The sequence below is a fragment of the Schistocerca americana genome, chromosome 3 (assembly GCF_021461395.2).
Source record: "Schistocerca americana isolate TAMUIC-IGC-003095 chromosome 3, iqSchAmer2.1, whole genome shotgun sequence".
Classification (NCBI taxonomy): Eukaryota; Metazoa; Arthropoda; class Insecta; order Orthoptera; family Acrididae; genus Schistocerca; species Schistocerca americana.
Genome location: NC_060121.1, coordinates 198,303,277 through 198,325,881, shown reverse-complemented (window position 1 = coordinate 198,325,881; position 22,605 = coordinate 198,303,277). Strand labels below are relative to the sequence as shown.

Sequence of the window (22,605 nt, the reverse complement as noted above, 5' to 3'; positions counted from 1 at the left end):
TATTCTACAGTGTCTATAATGAAGAATCACAAATCTGATCACAACAAAGACACCAGTACTAATCGCAATGTAGGCATACACAAACCTCACAATTCCCTGCAGTGCGCAAGCAACCAACAACAACGTGCAACAAAATGGAAAATTACTAAAAATCATCATTTATTACCATAGTCTCCTCTGGTGCTGCTACCACGGTCACGGCAGGCGGCTACCTCATCGGCAGCGTGGCTCCTCTCCACAACAGGCTACTTCCCACTGTCAACAACTGTTTACTCGCTACTATTCCGATATTAATATATCAGACTCAGTGTTTGCGTATGCACGCCACAGCAGAATCAGTGGTCTACTTTCTGAAGAAGTTTTAACGTTCAACTTTCAACACTCCACCAGTGATTTTCTTTCATTTTGGTCCAAAGCTGATATACGTTTGGAAAAGTATCAACCATCTCTTTGTACGTCCTATTTTTAATGTTATGGTACCTGTAATGTTGATTAGGCAATTTCTACAAACTAGCAATCGAAAAAGTTTTTCGATGTGGTCAATTGTCCACTGCTTCACTATGCATGTAGAAGAAAAAATTTTCTAAGACGTGAAACCCACAGCAAAGCTCACGGACATTCCGAACGTCTCCCTTCACAGCAGGATTGGCGGAAGCACCGGCTCAGAGTACTGCAGCTAAAGGCCCACGGGTGGTGACTGGCCTAAAGTGCGGGCAGCACCTGAGAGTGATGCAGAATCCAGCGGAAATATTCGTAGCCGGTCACTAAATTCTTTTTGTTTGTGGCCAGCTAATCGCCACTAGGCATGTTGAGCACGCCCACTGTGCTCTCTGTCGCCTCTGCTCCAACTACTGGTACCAAATAAGGAGCTGCAATTGTGTCACGCACACAGGTGCGGAATGCCTCTATATGCGTCTCTGACTTACAGATTTCAATTGTTCAATGCGGAAGACCTTTCGAAATTCAATTAAATTTAGAGAAATTATTTTATGTATTTATTGTTCAGCGCTAAATACACGCGAATGTGTTGATAACGGCGTTTATTCTCACTGTTCAATTACTTGACTACGTCTTATCCTGGGCGATTCCTTCAAGTCGTTACAGAGTTTCGGAGATCCTGGAGAACGACAAAAGTATCAATTTGGCGTAAGGAACTATGTTCAGAAAACGACTAAGTCGAAAGGTATAAGAGAAAATAATTCATATGTCTCTGACAGTGGACGTTTTGTACTGCAAGTTCTATGCTTTCCATTTTTTAGGGGGAGGAGGACGTATGGACCAAAATAAAAAGAAAAATTGACCAGCAAACATGATCACTAAATCTGGTATTGGGCATGAGAGAGGTTGAATGCCCGCTAACCACCAGAGGTGATGGACTTAGATGGCCGTAAAGAAGTCGGCACGTGGGACGATTTATCTAACGTTGACGTGGCGCTCTATTAGCTTTGTGAAGCCACCTCATGTTATTTCACGTTGAGGATCCTTTTCCTTACGTGAGAGACAGAATACGTTCTGCGGTATTTCGGCTACAGTAGAGACAGCAGGTAGTAAGAACGCTCCCTGCTTCAGATGCGTAAGGCTTGAGGCCCGCAGAAAGCGAGGCACCATATTGTATTTGTCTTGTTGAGTAGAACTCCATGTCAACTGGGTTTTATGTTATATCTTATGCCCCGTGAATATATGCTGTTTCTAAGCACCAGAACGTTGAAAGTCTCGAGAACGAATCGTTACTGATAGGACTTGCTGTGATAAAAATACAGGAAAGGTCATATTGGTGATTGAAAAGGTTTCACATTTACGTATTGTCGCGATAGAATTGGCGTGTCACCAGGGTAAGCCGTTTTGGGGCAACTGTACCTTAAAGGTTCATGTAAAACGTGTCGTTCGTTTCAGGATACGCTATAATTAAATATAATTACTAACGTATCAACGATTAAAGCCCGCAGAAAATCAGGACAAACTACATAGTCTATTGCAATGGAGCTACAGCGTAGCGTATTGGGTAGCGGCCCCTTCCCATTTTACAGTAGGTTGTCACAATTACGTACTAAATTAATTTATGCAATACTTGATGTTATAAAATATAAGTGCTACTTCTGTCAGGAGTGAGTTTGTTCGTTTTAATCAACTTGATGTCCTTACTTGACCCTGACGTGTATCTTTTCTTTTTCACTTATTTCCTGTTCACGGATACTCAAGTTTATATTTTCGTGCACCAAGGACAGAGTAAGACGACAAGCAGATGGATAAGAGAGGAAATGTGCTTGCTAATAGAGCTAAAGCTGGAATTTTACGCGCAAAAATGTTAAGGAACAGATTGTACCGTTTGTGAGCCAAATAGAGCCGACAGTTCCGCCGGAGAGCGATGAGAGCGCAGACTCAAGCTAACCAGCTGATGCCATGTCTTCTGATGTAGGACATCTCGTCTGCGTGCAGGTAAACGTTAGCTGCCTCGCCCATTGTTCAGCCGAATGTAAGTGCCATCACTGGCGAGCAGCGCTATGCTGGCAAGACAAGAGCGCCACCTTCTCGCCAATAGCGTTCCATGTGGCCGGCATATAGGCGGTCTCCCACGGACATTAAAAGTTAAACCAGGGCACCATGTCCAATCCCAGCGATTCGGATTTACGTCCGGCCGACACCGAGGTCATTATAAACGTATCACGAGCTCGGATTGTCTCAAGGAAGGGAAAGGAAATCGGCAGTGCCCTTTGAAAGGAACCATCCCAGCATTTGGCTGGAACGATTTAGGAAAATCACAGAAAACCTAAATCTGTATGGCCGGATGCGGATTTGAAACGTCGTCCTCCCTTATGTAAGTCCAGTATGCTAACCTCTGCGCCATATCGCTCGGTGGGAGGCCCCGAGAAACCAAAGATATACGACAGTGTGTCAGTTCAGTGCACGCACTTATTACCGTCGGTTCGGTCTTCACTGTATTAGGAGTGCTAGGTAACTACCTTGTTGCTCACCCCATACTTCCTTTGGTAGCATCTAGGTAGGATTTGTCTATCCGCTGCTCTTGGCCTTATCGTCATCGTTGTGCCGACGGCTTCTTTTTGCGTCTCACTGCCGTCTACATTGTTTGTGCATGTTCTGCCGTGTTGCCCTGTTCGTAGTCTGCCTGTCCTGTTTCGCTCCCTGCCACTAGTATGATTGACTCTTCTTCAGGGAGCTCTATTGCCTGGAAGCTTCCTTCGTTTCTCCATTTCTTATGGGGCTCTGACAGTCCCTCCCATATCCAGCTACCTGCGGATGTAGCAGTAAAATGCGCACCATAAGAGCTATGGCCACTTGTTTAGCAGAAGAGGTGTACTTGACGGTTGCAGTGATGAACAGGAGGTCATAGCTCTTAAGATGTGCACTTTACAGCCACTGTTTAATGGACTTTTTTTATTGTTTTTGTCCACACTACCTTCTCCAAAAAGAAAAATTGAAAACGATGTGGTTGAAATAGAAGACCACTGTCAGACATATCAAAATTTGTTTCATTTAATATGTAAATTAAAAGTGGAGGGGCGGATACAGGAACGGAAAGAGAAGAAATAATAATTTAAGCTGCATCGATACTTCATGCGTTATCAGCGGAGACGCGTTAAAATATGTGTCCGACTGGGACTCTATTCCAGGATCTCTTTCTTAATGCGCCATCCGGACACATTGTTATCAGAAATACGCAGACAATCTCGGCACGCTTCACAGCCGACTTGCATTCCCATCTAGCACCACCTATCCGGAATCCCCGTCCGTGTCCTCCGTGCATACTAATTTTAGAAACCGTTCTGAAGGTTGCTCAAGTGGTGAATCATTCACATGAATGCAGCTGATATGATTATTTCAAATGGTTCAAATGGCTCTGAGCACTATGGGACTTTTCTGAGGTCATCAGTCCACTAGAGCTTAGAACTACTTAAAGCTTACTAACCTAAGGACATCACACACATCCATGCCCGAGTCAGGATTCGAAGCTGCGACCGTAGTGGTCGCGCGGTTGCAGACTGTAGCGCCTAGAACCGCTCGGCCTCCACGGCCGGGGATTAGTTCCTTCTATATTCTTTTGTTTCAACCACCATCAATTCACATAATATGTATGACAGCTGCCGATCTCATGTGGTGTCTGTTCTTTAGGGTATGTCGGATAGAACAGACATCACGCATTCATACTGTTTTCACTTACAACGCTCCAGCCTTCCGCTTCCGCTCGGGAGTCCCTTACCGCAAATTTATACACAGACTGATGAGACGGAACATTATGATCAGCGACCTACTATCGATATAAACCCGTTCAGGCGTTAGCGACGTCACCTAGCGAGGAATGGGTGCGAGATAGACCCAAGCACGGTGCATTTACTGTCAATGAGCTTGCTGTCCGTCTGCAGAACGAGGAATGCACGCGATCTATTTGAATTTTAGCATGGGCACGCTTTGATGGCACAGAGACTCGACATGAGCGTTTCGAAAACAGCACGACTTGACTGCTGCGATTGTCTTCAAGACATGGCGTATCGAAGGTGAAAACACGTCCAGACGTCGTGGAGTTGGGCGGCCACCGCTCATTACTGATGTCCGACATCGTATGCTCGGCAGACTCGTAAAACAGGTCATTCGACGGACTGTGGCAGAAGTAACATCAGACTTTAATGCTGGCAAAGGCTTGGCCAACTGATCGGACAGCCGACGAAATGAGACGGAACTGACATGAGACTTCAGTGCTTGGCCGAGTACAAGTCTGTCTGAACACAAAGTACACCAAACACTCCAAACGATGAGCCTCGCAGTAGAAGACTCACCCATGTGCCAGTGTTAAAACCAGGATATCTGCTAATACCACTTAAATGGGTACGTGACCATCGGTACTGGACGTCAGTGCAGTGGCAGAGAGTTGCAGGGTCTGATCAATCCCGATGCCTTCTTCGTCATGCCGATGGGAGGACACGAATCCATTGCCCTCCAGGGAAACCTGTACTGCGGGACGGAGACAAGCTGGCGGCAGCTCCAATAAGTTCACGGGGACATTCACGTGGAGATCCGCTGGTTGCAGACCATGTACACTCCTTCATGATGGTCATGTTGACCGACGACATAGGCATTTTTCAGCAAGATAATACATCATGTCACAAGTCCAAAGTGTGACGGAGTGGTTCTAGGACCACAGTGGCAGTTCCAATTGATGGGAGACCCCTCCCCCAAACTCACCATATCAGAACTAGGTCGAACACGTCTTGGATGTGGCTAAACGTGGCATCAGAGCTACTGCCCACTTCTCGAAATTTAATAGAATTCTGCGACTTTTCCGTGCAGATGTGGTGCCAGTCCCCTACCAAGACCTCACTGCTTCCATGGCACAACGCATCGCCGCTGTTATGCCTGCCAAAGGTGGACAGACTGGCTATTAGGTAATTTCTCATAATGTGCTGGATAGTTAGTGTAGATCTTTCTCCACCATGCACGCAAACTTGTAACATCATTACGGAATCACAAAATACACTCCTGGAAATGGAAAAAAGAACACATTGACACCGGTATGTCAGACCCACCATACTTGCTCCGGACACTGCGAGAGGGCTGTACAAGCAATGATCACACGCACGGCACAGCGGACACACCAGGAACCGCGGTGTTGGCCGTCGAATGGCGCTAGCTGCGCAGCATTTGTGCACCGCCGCCGTCAGTGTCAGCCGGTTTGCCGTGGCATACGGAGCTCCATCGCAGTCTTTAACACTGGTAGCATGCCGCGACAGCGCGGACGTGAACCGTATGTGCAGTTGACGGACTTTGAGCGAGGGCGTATAGTGGGCATGCGGGAGGCCGGGTGGACGTACCGCCGAATTGCTCAACACGTGGGGCGTGAGGTCTCCACAGTACATCGATGTTGTCGCCAGTGGTCGGCGGAAGGTGCACGTGCCCGTCGACCTGGGACCGGACTGCAGCGACGCACGGATGCACGCCAAGACCGCCACTTCCCAGCAAATTAGGGACACTGTTGCTCCTGGGCTATCGGCGAGGACCATTCGCAACCGTCTCCATGAAGCTGGGCTACGGTCCCGCACACCGTTAGACCGTCTTCCGCTCACGCCCCAACATCGTGCAGCCCGCCTCCAGTGGTGTCGCGACAGGCATGAATGGAGGGACGAATGGAGACGTGTCGTCTTCAGCGATGAGAGTCGCTTCTGCCTTGGTGCCAATGATGGTCGTATGCGTGTTTGGCGCCGTGCAGGTGAGCGCCACAATCAGGACTGCATACGACCGAGGCACACAGGGCCAACACCCGGCATCATGGTGTGGGGAGCGATCTCCTACACTGACCGTACACCACTGGTGATCGTCGAGGGGACACTGAATAGTGCACGGTACATCCAAACCGTCATCGAACCCATCGTTCTACCATTCCTAGACCGGCAAGGGAACTTGCTGTTCCAACAGGACAATGCACATCCGCATGTATCCCGTGCCACCCAACGTGCTCTAGAAGGTGTAAGTCAACTACCCTGGCCAGCAAGATCTCCGGATCTGTCCCCCATTGAGCATGTTTGGGACTGGATGAAGCGTCGTCTCACGCGGTCTGCACGTCCAGCACGAACGCTGGTCCAACTGAGGCGGCAGGTGGAAATAGCATGGCAAGCCGTTCAACAGGACTACATCCAGCATCTCTACGATCGACTCCATGGGAGAATAGCAGCCTGCATTGCTGCGAAAGGTGGATATACACTGTACTAGTGCCGACATTGTGCATGCTCTGTTGCCTGTGTCTATGTGCCTGTGGTTCTGTCAGTGTGATCATGTGATGTATCTGACCCCAGGAATGTGTCAATAAAGTTTCCCCTTCCTGGGACAATGAATTCACGGTGTTCTTGTTTCAATTTCCAGGAGTGTATATTCAGTGAATGTAATAATAATCATTGTAAAATAGTTTACTATTCAGATAGTTTTACATAAAATTTTATCAATTTCTGAACAACATAGGTTCATCGTTGTTGTAAACATCACACTCAAGAATCACACACAATATAATTACGGTTTAACAATACCGTTATTAAATAAATCAGACATTGTGGTTCTACGTTAAATACAAAGATTATCACAAGCTTTCGGCTACTTTTATAATGCACACTTGCCCAGCCTTGATCTGTCTTCTGCAGCACCTCTGTCCATATTAGTTTCTTAGCAGATTCACTTCTCAACGCGGTTACCAAGTGAACAATGGGAATGATTACGACATTCATCGTTCTATTAATCAAAGATAATTAACTACCTTCTTTTAAAATTATCTTGAGAGACGTGTTGCAGTTGGAATTACCAGTTAACTGTTACGGCATGATTGACTGCAGGTATATAATCAAATGCTAAGCTCAAACCCGGACGTCTGCATTTTTGTAATTCGTTATTTTTCTTTTAACGACGTAGCTGTATTTCGTTTTCGTTGACGAATCTACCGAGGTAGTACTATCAGGTCATCCTAGGCACTCCGTATAGCATTGTTAGCTCCATGCAGCACCTGCTGCGATGTAGGGATGTCTACTGAGGGACTCTATCCAACGCACGCCACCCGCGGAATACCTCAAACAAATAATGTAACATAAAACAAACATTTAGACATTTACAAGGTATCACCTATCAATATCTTTCTGTACTATTTGATTATTATAAATGTGATCAGAGAATTAGTAGTACATGGACTTGCTCACGTAAAGATGAGGAGCAAACAGAGAATTTCGCACCTGTAACGCTCATAAGACAATTTCCGAATTCAATTGCGCTAAATTCTGTAACTTCACAGCTACTGCTCTCTTTAGTCTTGATTCTGCTACTCGGTTTTTACATATCAATTCATATTAATTCACGTCTCGCAGTAGCTCTCCAATATCAGAGCAGGTTCAGCAGAACCCTATTTATCGCGACCCATTGGCCATCAGCGACTAATGTGCTCTCGTCAAGGGGATGCTGACACGAAGCGTTAGCGTGTCGAAGATACTTTTGAACTGAGGCAAGTTACTGAGATTACAAGGTATTTGTAACCCCATAGTCTGGTCCTACCTCCGTAGCTGGAATCCTTAATCGACAATGGAGCTGCTCCCGGTGCAGTACATCCTGGCAGAAGGGCAGAATAGTACCTTAGTTTTCCTGAATCTCTTGAAGGGATCAGTAATCACAGTATGAGTGCCTTAATAAGTACGAAATCACCCTCCTGATGCTGAACAACGTAACTCACTTTCCTTTACGATTGTAGGTACGGACGGCAGCTCGTGCAGTTCCTCTGCCTGGCTGCCCACGCTATCAGCAGACTGCTGCTGGTCCTCACACCAGACATCCCGGTGCTGTTCATCTTGGCAGAGTCCCTCGTAACAGCAGCGGCCGGACCTATGCATGAATCTGCCTTGTCTGTTGGTAAGTGCATCAACAGACGCAGCTGCTGCCATAAAATTAACTTTTTAACACTAGGGTATTACATACACACAGTTCTCAGAACTTCAAGAGATAGATATGACGCAAAAAAATCAACGTTATGGCAACCGCCAATTTATGAAAGATATATGAGGATAAATCTTGTCCATAAATGCAGTTATATGATCACCACATTCAAAGGCAAGAAAATGAAGATATCGTAGCTCCTATAAGTCTCGAAACCGAACTGTCCATCTTATGATCCAGACGTTCACTTGCGTGAAGCCACTCACTCAGTTCAATGCTTTACTCATAAGTGTTCTTAGGAGACTTGATGGGCCTTCCATACGAAGTAGAACATCAGGATAGGAAACAGGCGTGCCGAGACCAGGGATCAGCTGACATAAAACGTTCCAATTAAAGAAACAAGATATTGGCGATCAGAATGCCGTAGCTACTCAATTTACGGCGGTAAAATGGCAAGACCTTTTCTGAAAAATTAATAAATCATTTACGTACCAGAAGTAATAAATAATATCATGGTCAACCTCAACGTGGTTTCTCTGTTCACCGAAGTACCTGTGGACGACACATTACAACTGCTGGCTGCTCATTTTTCCTCAGAAATTTTCAAGTTGTTCAGGCATACCTTGCCGACCACTTACTTTTTATACAGTGGAAATTACTATGAAATAACGGATGGAACAGCCATGGGTTCCCCCCTATCACCTGCAATAGCGAATTTTTTCGTGGAGGATTTTGAAGAACCAGCGTTGAGCAGTGCTCACCTCCGCCCATCATGCTTCTACAGATACGTCGACGACAACATTTTAATCTGGCCACATGGGAGTGACACGCTGCAACAGTTCGTCGAACATTTGAATGGTGTACATCCAAACATAAAATTTACACTGGAGGTAGAGAAGGAAGAGAAGTTATCTTTTTAGATGTGTTGGTGGAGCGAAAACTGAAAGAACGACTGGAACATTCTGTGTACAGGAAGCCACCGCATACAGACTTATATCTGCATTGCCACAGCTTCCATCATCCGTCTCAGAAGAGGGTTATGCTGAATACTTTAGTACACAGAGCCTGGACTATTTCCGACAAGGACCACCTCGGTCCCGAGATTAGCCATTTGACGACTGTTTTCAAGAGAAATGGTTATTCTGCCAGTGAAATTAAATCAGCATAGTCCAAGAAAGTAAGACACGATGCCATCCATAAACAAGAAGAGGACCAACACGCAGCGCGGTTTCCATTTTGCGGTGCTACAGCAAGCAAGATAGGCAGAGTCCTAAAGAGGCAAGGAATAAAACCAGTTTTCCGAGCACCTAGGAAAATTAAGGAAATGTTGAGACCAGTCAAAGATAGTGTCGTCTTAAGGGTGACGGGAATATATAGTATTCCTTGCGAATGCAGGAAGAATTACGGCCAGCCTGTACGAAACGTTGCTGACTGTTGCATCGAGCACTAGCGCCACCTGAAATACAGGTATTTGGATAAATCAGCGGTGGCTGAGCACAGCCTACTTAACAAGCAAAAGATTTTATTTGAAGACACGAGAGTAATAGCCCACGCATCGAATTACTGGGACTCTGTGATCCGGGAAGCGGTCGAAATTAGACTTAGCGATAATAACTTGAACAGAGACAACTTCTATGCATTTAGCAACACCTGGAAGAGTGCACTGGATAAAGAAAAATCGCAGAGGAAGGCTTCCCGCACCTTACCTCCTGATTCAATAGATGGTCCTGCAAGCAATGCGGGATAGAAAGTACATCTATGGAGGTAGATGGCACCACGTCACTACGCGCCATATCACTACTGCTATGACGTATTCCAGTCAGTCAGAAGCCGTCCTTTGTATATAAAAGTGAGAGCCTCGCTAGTTTAGGAATCTCCTCCTGTTCCTCCAACATCTCCACATCCTTTACACTGTCTGCAGGCTTGATCCCCACAACCCTCCGGTTTCCTCCCTCTTCTCCACCCCCACCCATTGCCGCGCCTCTAGTGCCATGCCTCTATCGTTGTATCCCTCCCTCTGTCCACCTCCACACCCTCCACCTCATTCGTCAGTGCAATTTCCAGCGCCTCCCCCTCCCGGATGATGAACTTCGCCGTGACATCTACCCTCCCTTCCAACTATAACCTTGCCTTGTTCCCCCCCACCCCAGGGCCCCCTTTCTCCTCTCCCCTCCTTCTCCCAGAGCGGATTTTCCTCCTTCCTCCCTGAGACTCTGCACCCCACCCTTGCATCTTCTCTTCCCACATCCCTCCCTACCTGGCCCTCTTTGGCGCGCCCCCCGCCCATCTTTCCCCCTCTTTTCCCCACCCGCCCTTCCTTCTTCCAGTCTCCCTCATGTCCTTGCGCCTGGCAGGTACTCCATTTCCATCATCATCAGTGTGCCACATCAGTGTTGTGTTTAGTACTGTTTCTACTGTGCATCGAGAGGTGTGATTTTAATTGTGTGCTGGCACTGTACTTAGTGTCACTGTCAGTGTTTGCTATGTCCTACGCCATCTGTCGATACTTTTATGCTCCAGTAATACTGTGCCTTGTGTTCTTTTATTGTCCCAGTGGGTGATTTTATGTGTGGGCGACATTTTTACAGTTCTTATTTCCATTTTACAGTCGCCCCTCTTTTTGTCTATTTTATTCCACGATCTTCCCCCTTTTTTATATGTATGTTCACCATGTTTTCTCCTTTGTATATTTTTAAATGTCTTCTATTGTTCGATCTATGTCTTTCGGCTGAAGTGAAGCGCATATGCTGCTGCCAGCCCGCCCGAATGGGGAATTGAAATAGAATAAAGGAAATAAATAGTAATTTATGACAGTCACTTTTATCCCTGACAACGACTACAGAGGTAGTGGTTGAAAGCTTGGAGTTTTATCCTGAATTGACGCGGCATGTTGTAACCTCCCCACAACAACAATAAAAGGTCAATAATAGTGAAATCATAACCGCCGAGCAAAATTATGAAAGTCAATGTTAAGTAAAAAGTAAATGAGCCAAATGTTGTCTTTCCACAAAATTACGGAATGAAGATTGCCCATTAAACTCACAATAATGTTAATTAAATAATGAGGCATGAACTGAATGTAATATCTCAACAGCAGTAATTAAACCTGATAAATTTTATAAGGGCAGCTGCACTGACCTTCGGCCCTGTGCAGTAATTAAACCTGAACACAAAAACCAAAAGTCTTACATCAGTAAACTCCATCAATATCTGCTCTTATTTTTCGGCACAGCTCCGTGCAATGCTGGCACATGTTTAATTTTAATTCTTGGAGGGAATGCATAGGAAGTATTACTTGACTTGAAATGAATCATTTTGTTTAAAACAGTTACTTTATACGAAAATTATTATTGGGGCAATTCTTGAACAAATTAATTACAATTAACATATGTCATTAGCTGAGCGCAATGCTGCTTCAGTACCTTCTAAAACAATATACCTCGTCCTGAATCGTGACCAGAGATGGAAGGAGAGCACGCCGCCGACGCATGGCGATGACCGCTCAGTACAACCGTCCACTCGCTACAACTACTACCGACAGAGTTCCACTCGCCACTGAACTACTCGCTCTGCCGACTCCACACACACTACTGAACTCTCGCGCGGTCAAGCGCAGACTAGCAACGATAAATAACTCTCTGGTCAGAGATTCTGTCATGCCTCGCCATCGCTGTAATGAATACATATGAAACGTACGCGTTTCAATGTAAACCGAGAGAATTTTATTCAGTTCGGAGACGTTGCTGGTATGAGCATTACATTCCAACCAGTCATAAAGCAGCGTCTGTGAATCAACGATTTTGGAAAACCAGCATTTTTGTAACGGACTGACCCACCCAGATAACCGATCCGAACACAATGGAACACCTTTCAGATGAGATAGAACGTCGACAAAAGGCCCTAAATTTTGAGAAAAAAGTGTAAGCTATATGCAAATACGTGTATTATTAAATATGTACACAAGTTTTGGATTAAGAATGGTGTAAGAAGAGGATGAAGTGTTTCGCTCCTATTTTTCAATGCGTACGCCGAAGAAGCAACGTCGTAAATAATGGAAAGGATTTAGATTCTGATTAAAATTCAGGGTAAACGCATGTCAGTGTTAAGATTCGCTGATGGCGTTGCTATTCTCACTGAAAGTGAAGAAGTCTAATGAGTACAGAATAGTAATTGAGAGTGAACCGCAAGAAGCCAAGAGTAATGAGAAGTAACGTAAATGAGAACTGTGTGACACTTGACATCGTTATTGATGATAATGAAGGAAACGAAGTTAGGGAATTGTGGTTTCTTGGAAGCAAATAACCCAAGACGTGTGATTCAAGGAGGACGTAAAAAAAAGATTGATGCAAGGAGGACGTAAAGAACAGGTTGATGCTAGGAGGACGTAAAAAACAGAGTAGTACAAGCAAAGAAGATATTCCTGCCCAAAATAAGTCTACTAGTATCACATGTAGGTGTTAATATGAAGAAGAAATTTCTGAGAAAATGTACTTGGAACACGTAATGGCATGGTAGTCAGTCATGGACTTTGGGAAAACCATGAAACAAGAGGATCGAAGCATCTGAGATGTGATTGTACAGAAGCAAGTCGAAAATGAAGTGGACCAATAATGTAAGGTCAGACGAGGTACTCTGGGTAACCGACAAAGATAGGAACAGATGGAATAGACAAGGAAAATGGATGGTATGATAGCGTGCACGTTAAAACATCAGGAAATACCTTCCACCGTACTAGAGAGAACTGTAGAGGGTAAAGTATGTAGAGAAAGACAGAGATTAAAATGCATGCAACAAATAAGTGAGTGCCGGCCGCGGTGGTCTAGCGGTTCTAGGCGCTACAGTCTCGAACCGCGCGACTGCTACGGTCGCACGTTCGAATCCTGCTTCAGGCATTGATGTATGTGATGTCCATAGGTTAGTTAGGTTTAAGTAGTTCTAAGTTCTAGGGGACTGATGACCTCAGATCTTAAGTCCCATAGTGCTCAGAGCCATTTGAACCATTTTTGAAATAAGTGAGTATGTAGATGCCCATTGCTATACTTAAATAAAGAGTTTGGCACAAGAAAGGAATTTGTTTGTGGCCGCATGAAATCACTCAGCAGACTAATGACTAAAAAGAAAGGCAATTGGTAGACGTACCCCATATTAATGTCCACTAATACTTTTTCTAAGGTAGTGTATATTCACATGCATGATCATCTACATATTCTTCAGTGTATTCTCCACATCACCCTTCTATATCTTTATTACCTCGATCGTCAACATATTTCTCAGTGTATATTCCTTAGTACTCTTAAATATCTGTCTTACCTTACCCCTGTTATCCCTACGCCATGATAGCAACATATATTGCTCTAACTTTGCCGATTGACATGTATACCGAAGAAGAACATAAGGAAATAATAGGAAGACACAGTACTGGGAGAAACATCCAAATTTATTATATTTCAGTATTTGGGCATACTAATGACTTTGTTTTTTTCAGTGAAGATGAGGAAGAATGCCAGAACTTGAATGGAATGGTTTGCCAAGTGCAGAATGTAGTTTGAAAGCAAGCAGACGTAGACCAAATACTGAGGAGTAACAGAAATAATGGTAGTGACAAGCTGTGTCTTAAAATAGGTTATCACTTTGTTGCTGCCCCGAAATCTAAACAAATAATGGTGGGCGAAACAACAATCTAAATATCTGAAGAGCAAAGAGAGTGCTCTTCACTAAAAGATGTCTGTAGTGATTAAATGTGGGCCTGCAACTAAGAAAGATATTTCTAAGAATACACCCTTCGAGGATAACACTGTTGCAACTATATCATAGGACGTAAATACACTTGAAAATTGTATAATTTACTTGTTTGAGATACTGATGTTACACGAAAAATCTGTATCTAATTAAAAGGACTGACAAGTCTAATAAATTCCCTCCCGCACTTGCGAGAGAAGAAAAATGCGGATAACCGTAAACAGAAGTGAATGATGGATACACTCGGCAGCTATTTCCATTCTGTTAGAGGAAGCCACAAAGAGTATAAACTTTGGCTGCTTGTGATACCAAAACAGTCAGGAGACGCATGACCAAAAATAGAGGAACCATGAACGAACTCATAGCCTAAGACCCGCACCATCACAGTGCCACTGGGAAACACACACACACACACACACACACACACACACACACACACACACACACACACACATATATATATATATATATATATATATATATATATATATATATATATATATACGGCAACTGTCAAGAAATGCCCGCTTACCATTAGTCATTAATGGATGTCTGATTAATTATAAATGTTACCGGCTTCCTACTGAGCCAGATCACCTCTTTTACAATTCGGAAATGAAAATAAGACTTTATCTTCATAGAATAAGGTCTGTTTTTATATCCAGTCCAGAGTAAATATGAGCCTCTCAAATGTTAACATCCATCCCGCGGGCATCAGCAAGGGAACAACACGTGATTGGTCCAAAACCGTGTTATGCCTACCAAACCTATAAGTTATTATATTCATTTGTCTATTTCCAACAAGTCAGAAGGTTGTTGAGGAGAGGTCGGGCTTTATTTTTAGTAAAACATAACAGATAATGACGGTGAGGGGTCGAGCATCACAGCCGTTAAACGTGATAACATAGTTCACAAACTGCGGCATAGTCTTGAATGAGAATAGTGAATCCAGAAAGATAAGAAGTTCTTATATTTCACTCTGCGATCCCAAAACATCTAGTTTGACTTTCATATCCGGTCTTTGGTGACCATCATCAAACAGAAAATGACTGTAGGGCGACCAATTTTGTGATCGTACAGTGCAGTGAAAGAGTGACATTGTGAAACTCTTCGATCACTATATTAATTCGCTACTGTGTTGCAGGTTGCGAAACTAGTTCCGTGAATGGCTTATGACAGAGTCAGAAGGCTCTGTAAATTTAAGAAGGAAGTCGCTATATGAAGGAAGGTCACACACTGAAATCGACAGTTGGACGACAAACTTTTTTGACTATAGACTGAAATAAAAGAAAAAACGAAAAACCATCCAATTCACTTGGCTTGCGAACAGTATCTACATTAGTGACATCATCAGTTTCCAGATTATTTCTGTTTACATTTGCTGCGCGTATTGACCGTTGATGATCATGAAAGAAAAGTACGTTTTGATATAAATACTCTTTGCTCGGTGGACCTGTTATTTCATGGTTCCACGACAGACGAAATGTCTTTGGTAGCTGTAAAACCATCAAATACGTGGGTGTAAGTACATGGAATACATAAAACGGAATCGGCTACGTAGAGGAGGCTAGTGAATAAGTTTATCTGAAATTTGAAGCTGCTATTACGCAGATACGCTTTTCTGTATTTTAGAAATTTCATGAGAGGCGTACCTAGCGTCACATTAACGATTCATTTTGAGTACATTCAGGGTATTCAAAAAAGGGTCGAATGCTTTGAGAGGTAACACTATTCATCAAAACAACAAAAATTACTTCAATATACATGCGAAAATGCATACGTTCTGAGATAAGTCCAAGAAACTTCGATCCGCAAATGCATATTTTATACGATAAACACGTGTTAATAGAAGATGCTCAATGCGACGTCCATTCATGACAATGCACCATTCTGCCCATCGGCGTAAGGAATGAAGTATACCCGTTTGTAGTTGTACCTGCTGGATCGAGTTGAAGAACCTGTGGTATCTGCGCGTAGACCAATTCCTTCAATTGCTCACATAACCAAAAATATAGCTGATTGAAGTGTGGGGAATGAGCAGGCCAAGGTGTGTATCCCAACACCCCACCCCCTCTCCCACTCCCGACCAATCTGGCGGTCCTGAAATGTCTGCGTGAGATGTTCGTGTTCACATTGTGAGGAAAGTGTGCTGGTGCGCCATCATACATGAAACATACCCGTATTTCTGGATTTCCGAAAGGCTTTTGACACTGTACCACACAAGCGGCTCGTAGTGATATTGCGTGCTTATGGAATATCGTCTCAGTTTTGTGACTGGATTTGTGATGTCCTCTCAGAGAGGTCACATTTCGTAGTAACTGACGGAAAGTCACGGAGTAAAACTGACGTGATTTCTGGCGTTCCACAAGGTAGTGTTATAGGCCCTTTGCGTTCCTTATCTGTGTGAACGATTCTGGAGACAATCTGGGCAGCCGTCTTCGGTTGTTTGCAGACGACGCGGTCGTTTATCGACTAACAAATTCATCAGAAGATCAAGACATCTGAATGATGCGAGAGGTCTCAGTTGACCCCAAATAACGAAAAGTGTGAGTTTATCCACATCAATGCTGAAAGGAACTCGTTAAACTTCGGTTACACGATAAATCAGACTAATCTAAAAGCTGTAAATTTAACTAAATACCTAGGTATTGCAATTACGAATAACTTAAATCAGAAGAACACATAGAAAATGTTGTGGGGAAGGCTAACCAAAGACTGCGTCATCCTTAGCAGATAGGACTGACGGAGTAAACCGAAAATGTTCAAAGAAAAAAAAGGTTCAAAAGTCTCTGAGCACTATTGGGCTTAACTTTTGAGGTCATCAGTCCCCTAGAACTTAGAGCTACTTAAACCTGACTAATCTAAGGACAACACATACATCCATGCCCGAGGCAGGATTCGAACCTGCGACCGTAGCGGTCACGCGGTTCCAGACTGTAGCGCCTAGAACCGCTCGGCCATCCTTGACGGCAGTTAAAAGAAAGGCAGCACGTTTTGTACTATCGTGGAATATAGGAGAGAGTGTCACAGAAATTAAACGGGATTTGGGCTGGACATCATTAAAAAAAGGCGTTTTTCGTTGCCACGGAATCTTCTCACGAAATTCCAATCACCAGCCTTCTCCTCCGAATGCGAAAATCTTTTGCTGACACTGACCTACATAGGTAGGAACGATCACCACGATAAAATATGGGAAATCAGAGCACGTACGGAAAGACACAGGTGTTCATTCTTACCCGCGCTATACGAGATTGGAATAACAGAGAATTGTGAAGGTGGGGGAAGCCTCTGCCAGGCACTTAAATGTGATTTTCAGAGTATCCATGTAGATCTAGATGTATTCGTTGCTGCAATGGCACAGCCCCCAGATAGGTAGGCAATACATAATTGAGAATGTCCATATAATGCGCCCCAGTTAACCTTTGTGGTAGCACGTATGGCCCCATTAATATACGGCCAAGTACACCTGTCCATACGTCGACTGCGAATCGCTGTTGATGCCCTATTTCCTGAATTCCGAATTGCAAGGGGGATTTACATTTGCCCATATAAGAAGTTCGTATATTAACGTCTGGGATCCCAACCCTCTCTGTGAATTGCTTTGGGGATTTACATCTGCCCATACGTATTCGTTAGGGACAATCATGACGCCATGTCTTGTAAACCCTGCCTCATCGGTAAATAAAATTTTGGATGTGAACATTGGAACTGCAGCCATTCGCAGAACCACAGTCTGACATGATGATGATCCTGTGGCCTTACCGCCTGAACGCGCGTCAGCTGAAATGAGTACAGTTATTCTACGTAAAGTACCCCCAAAATAAGAAAGTCAGACACGCTTTCTGCTACTGCTAATTGTCGCACACTGGTGCCACGGCCTTCTTCCACCAAACGTAGCACACGATCCTCCATGTCAGACATGTCAGACATGCGGATTGTGCGAGGCCTTCCACTGTCGTCTTCCAAGACTACCTGTGTCCCTCAGATGCTGGAAAAGTCGGTCGAACAACTTACCAGAACAACTTATCGTATCCGCCATTTCACTTATCGAGCAGTATTGGAAGAAAAATATAAATGTAGTACACTATTTATACTTACAAACAGCCCAATAATAATGAAGTGAATACGTGTTTGGAAGAAGGTAAAACACCTTGATGCTTACCCAGGGTGGACAGTACGATAAAATACGAGTAATATACACAAACACAACGAAAACTAACGTAGACTATTACACGACTCGAACAACACAACTGTGTGGAGACCAACTAATGGTAGGTACAGTATTGTAAGACATCATAATACCCTACAGACACATTTGACGGAGCTAATGTCAGGAACAAGGCGTCACGCAGTCCATCCTATGAACACATATTTTTCTGGGGAAGTATACGTTTCGATACCCTCTTATTTTTCTTGTTTAAGTAAATGCTGCCACCTCTCAAAGGCAGCACACTGTCCTACTTGAATCTGCTCTTAAAATGGAAAACTATCGAATAGCATGCAGCATCGCCAATTGCTTGGCCACCGAGAACATCGAGATTTACGGCCGCTTGGCCAGACATCTGCTATGGCGCAGTCACCAAGGTTAGGTAGCACCTCTCTACAAGGACAGGACACGCTTGGGGTTGTTTTCTAGACCATCACTCATGCTGTCATTACAGCAGTGACAGAGAAAATACAGCATACTCTGGATTCAACTGCGATAGAAGTCCGTGCTCAGAACAAATCATTGAAAAAAACTGAGAATAAGGCACGACAGCTCTAAAGTACTGATCGGGAAATCTGAAGAATTTGAACAATATTAGAGACTGAATAGTCTGTTCGGGACTCTAGACAACAGCAGTGAGACAAAGACGGATTGCACCCGTGATCTAGAAGTAGCGTCTATGCTTAGTAATTAAAACGTCCTCGATCCCACGTTAGAATTCCGCCTGTGCACAATTTTTGATTATTAATCAGCAGTGGCGGCCGAAGACTTCAGGCATAAGAAATCACCCTCATTCTGCCAACGGCAGACGTGGGAAACTGCTTCTAAGGGCAGAAGGATCAGCAATGATCAACGGCATGAGGATACAAAAGGCAAAAGGCAGTGAAACCCACTGAATGAAAGACACGTGACGTGTATCCTCACGACATGTGGCCTATAATTGAAAATGGGTCTTGATGGTCTCTTCACTGGCAAAAGATTCCGCAATAGTCCCCTATACGGATCTCTGGCAGGGGACTACCAAGGGAAGGTGACCATGAGAAAAAGACTGCATAATCAACGAAAGGATCAAATTCTACGATTTGGGGCGTGGAATGTCAGAAGCTTTAACATTTTAGGGAAACTACAAAATACGAAAAGCGAAATGCAAACGCTCAGTCTAGATATAAAACGGATAAGTGAAGTGAAATGGTAAACAAAAACAAGGGTCTCTGCCCAGCAGCAGCAGAAAATGGTATAATGGGAGTGGGATTCGTTATGAACAGGAAGGTGGAACAGAGAGAGTGTTTCCGTGAACAGTTCAGTGTTCTTATCAGAATCGACAGCAAACCAACACAGACAACAGTAGTTCACGTAAACATGCCGACGTCGAAAGCTGTGGACGTTTAGAGAAAGTATATGAGGATATTGAAAGGGCAACACAGTACGTAACTGGAGGTGAAAATCAAGTAGACATGGTCCACCTGAATGCAGTTGTAGGGGAAGGAGTTGAAGAAAGGGTTACAGGAGAATATGGACTTGGGACAAAGAATGAGAGAGAAGAAGGACTCATTGAGTTTCGCAATAAATTTCACCTGGTAATAGCGAATACTCCGTTCAAGAATCACATGAAGAGGAGCTATACTTGGAAGAGGCCGGGTTCTGTGAGTCAGTTACATTACATCATGATCAGGCAGAGATTCAGAATTCGATACTGGATTGTACGGCGCACCCAGGAGCAGATATAGTCCCAGATCACAGTACAGTAGTGATGAAGAGTACACTGAAGTTTAAGACATTAGTCATGAAGGATCAATACGCAAGGAAGTGGCATACGGAAGTAGTAATGAATGACGAGATACGCTTGAAGTTCTCTAAGACTTCACATACAGCAATAAGGAATAGCTCAGTAAACAGTGCAGTTGAAGAGGACTGGACATCTCTAAAAAGGACCACCACAGAAGTTTGAAAGAAAAACGTATGTAGAAAGAAGGTAACTGCAAGTAAACCACGGGTAAAAGAAAAAATACTTCAGTCGATCGATAAAAGGATAAAGTGCAAAAACGTTTCGGGAAACTCAGGAATACAGAAATACAAGTCGCTGAAGAGTGAAAGAAATAGGAAGTGTAGAGAAGCTAACACGAAATGGCTGCATTAAAAATATGAAGAGATCGGAAAAGAAATCATTGTCGGAATGACAACTCAGCATACAGGAAAGTCAAAAAAACCTTCGGTGACATTAAATGCAAGGGGGTAACATTAGTATTACAAAAAGAATTCCATTGTTAAGTATTGAGGAGGGAGAGGGTACGTGGAAAGAATACACTGAAAGCTTCATGTGGGGGAAGATTTGTCTGATGTCACACAAAGAGAAATAGGAGTCGATTTAGAGGAAACAGGGGATCCAGTATTAGAATCAGAATTTAAAAGTGCTTTAGAGGAGTTAAGATCAAATAAGGGAGAAGAGACAGATAATATTTCATCAGCATTTCTAAAATTATTGAGGGAAGTGGCAAAAAAACGACCATTGACGTTGGTATGTAGAATGTATGAGGCTGGCGGCATATAATATCAAAAAATGGCTCTGAGCACTATGCGACTTAACTTCTGAGGTCATCAGTCGCCTAGAACTTAGAACTAATTAAACCTAACTAACTTAAGGACAGCACACACATCCACGCCCAAGGCAGGATTCGAACCTGCGACCGTAGCGGTCGCTCGGCTCCAGACTGCAGCGCCCAGAACAGCACGGCCACTCCGGCCGGCCATATAATATCACTTTCTCAAAAATATCATCCACAGAATTCTGAAGACTGCGAGAGTTGACAGGTTGAAGAATTATCCCGTAATCAGATTAACAACTCATGCATCTATGTCACTGAAAAGAATAATATACCGAAGAATGTAAAAGGAAATTGAAGATTGCTAGATGACGATCGGTTTGACTTTAAACAAGGTAAAGCCAAGAGAGAGCAAATTCTTACGCTACGGTTGATAATGGAAGCAAGACTAAAGAAAAATCAAGACACGTTCACAGGATTTGTCGCCCTACAAAAAGCGTTCAAAAATGTAATGTGGTTCAACATGTTCGAAATTCTGAGAAAAATTGGGGCAAGTGGTAATACACACTACGTATAAGAGCCAAGAGGTAATAATAAGAGTGGAAGACTAAGACCAGAGTACTCGGATTAAAAAGGATGCAAGACAGGACTGTAGTCTTTACACGTACTGTTCAATCTATACATTCAAGAAGCAATGATGGAAATAAAACAAAGGTTTAGGAGTGAAACTAAAATTCAAACTGAAAGGATATCAATTACATGAGTCGTTGATGCCATTGCTATCCTGAGTGAATGTGAAGAGGAATTACATTATCTGCTGAATGGAATGAACATCTAATGAGTACAGAATATGGACTGAGAGTAAACCGAAGAAAGACGAAAGTAATGAGAAGTATCAGAAATTTCTCTGCCTCGTGATGGCTGGGTGTTGTGTGATGTCCTTAGGTTAGTTAGGTTTAAGTAGTTCTAAGTTCTAGGGGACTGATGACCTAAGATGTTAAGTCCCATAGTGCTCAGAGCCATTTGAACCATTTTGAAGTATCAGAAATGAGAACTGCTACAAACCTAGCATCAGAATTAATAGTCACATAGTAGGTGAAGTTAAGGAATTCTGCTACCTTGCCAGTAAATTAACCAATGACGGACAGAGTACTGAGGACATCATAAGCAGACTAGCAGTGACAGAAAGGCTACTCCTGGCCAACAGAAGTCTACTAGTATCAAACATACACCTTAATTTGAGGAAGAAGTTTCTGAGAATGTACGTGTGGAGTACAGCATTGTATGGTTGTGAACCATGAACTGTGGGGAAACCGAAACAGAAGAGAATCGAAACATTTGAGATGTGGTGCTACAGACGAATGTTGAAAATTAGGCTGACTGATAAGGTAAGGAACAATGAAGTTCGGCTCAAAAACTTATAGGAAAAGAATATATATAAAATACTAACAAGAGAAGAGACACGATGATCAGTCATCTGTTAAGACATGAAGGAATGACTTCCGTGATAATAGAGGAAGCTGGAGGGCAAAAACTGTAGTGCAAGGCAGAGACTGGAATATATCCAGCAAATAATTGAGGACATATGTTGCAAGTGTTACACTGTAATGAAGAGTTTGGCACAGGAAAGCAATTCTTGGCGGACCCAATCTGGAAAGTCAAAAGACTAATTACCCCATAAAATAGACAAATTAATGATGAATCCTGTCC

At 43.6% G+C, this 22,605-nt stretch overlaps 1 protein-coding gene across 1 annotated transcript in view; it reads left to right on the top strand.

Annotated features, from left to right (window-relative positions):
* LOC124605969 (solute carrier family 22 member 7-like) overlaps positions 1 to 22,605 on the top strand; it is a 150,510-nt gene that overhangs the window by 31,631 nt on the left and 96,274 nt on the right. Inside the window, exon 4 of the mRNA XM_047137933.1 lies at positions 8,228 to 8,385. Coding sequence (XP_046993889.1) covers positions 8,228 to 8,385 — 158 coding nt within the window. The remainder of the gene's footprint in view (positions 1 to 8,227; positions 8,386 to 22,605) is intronic.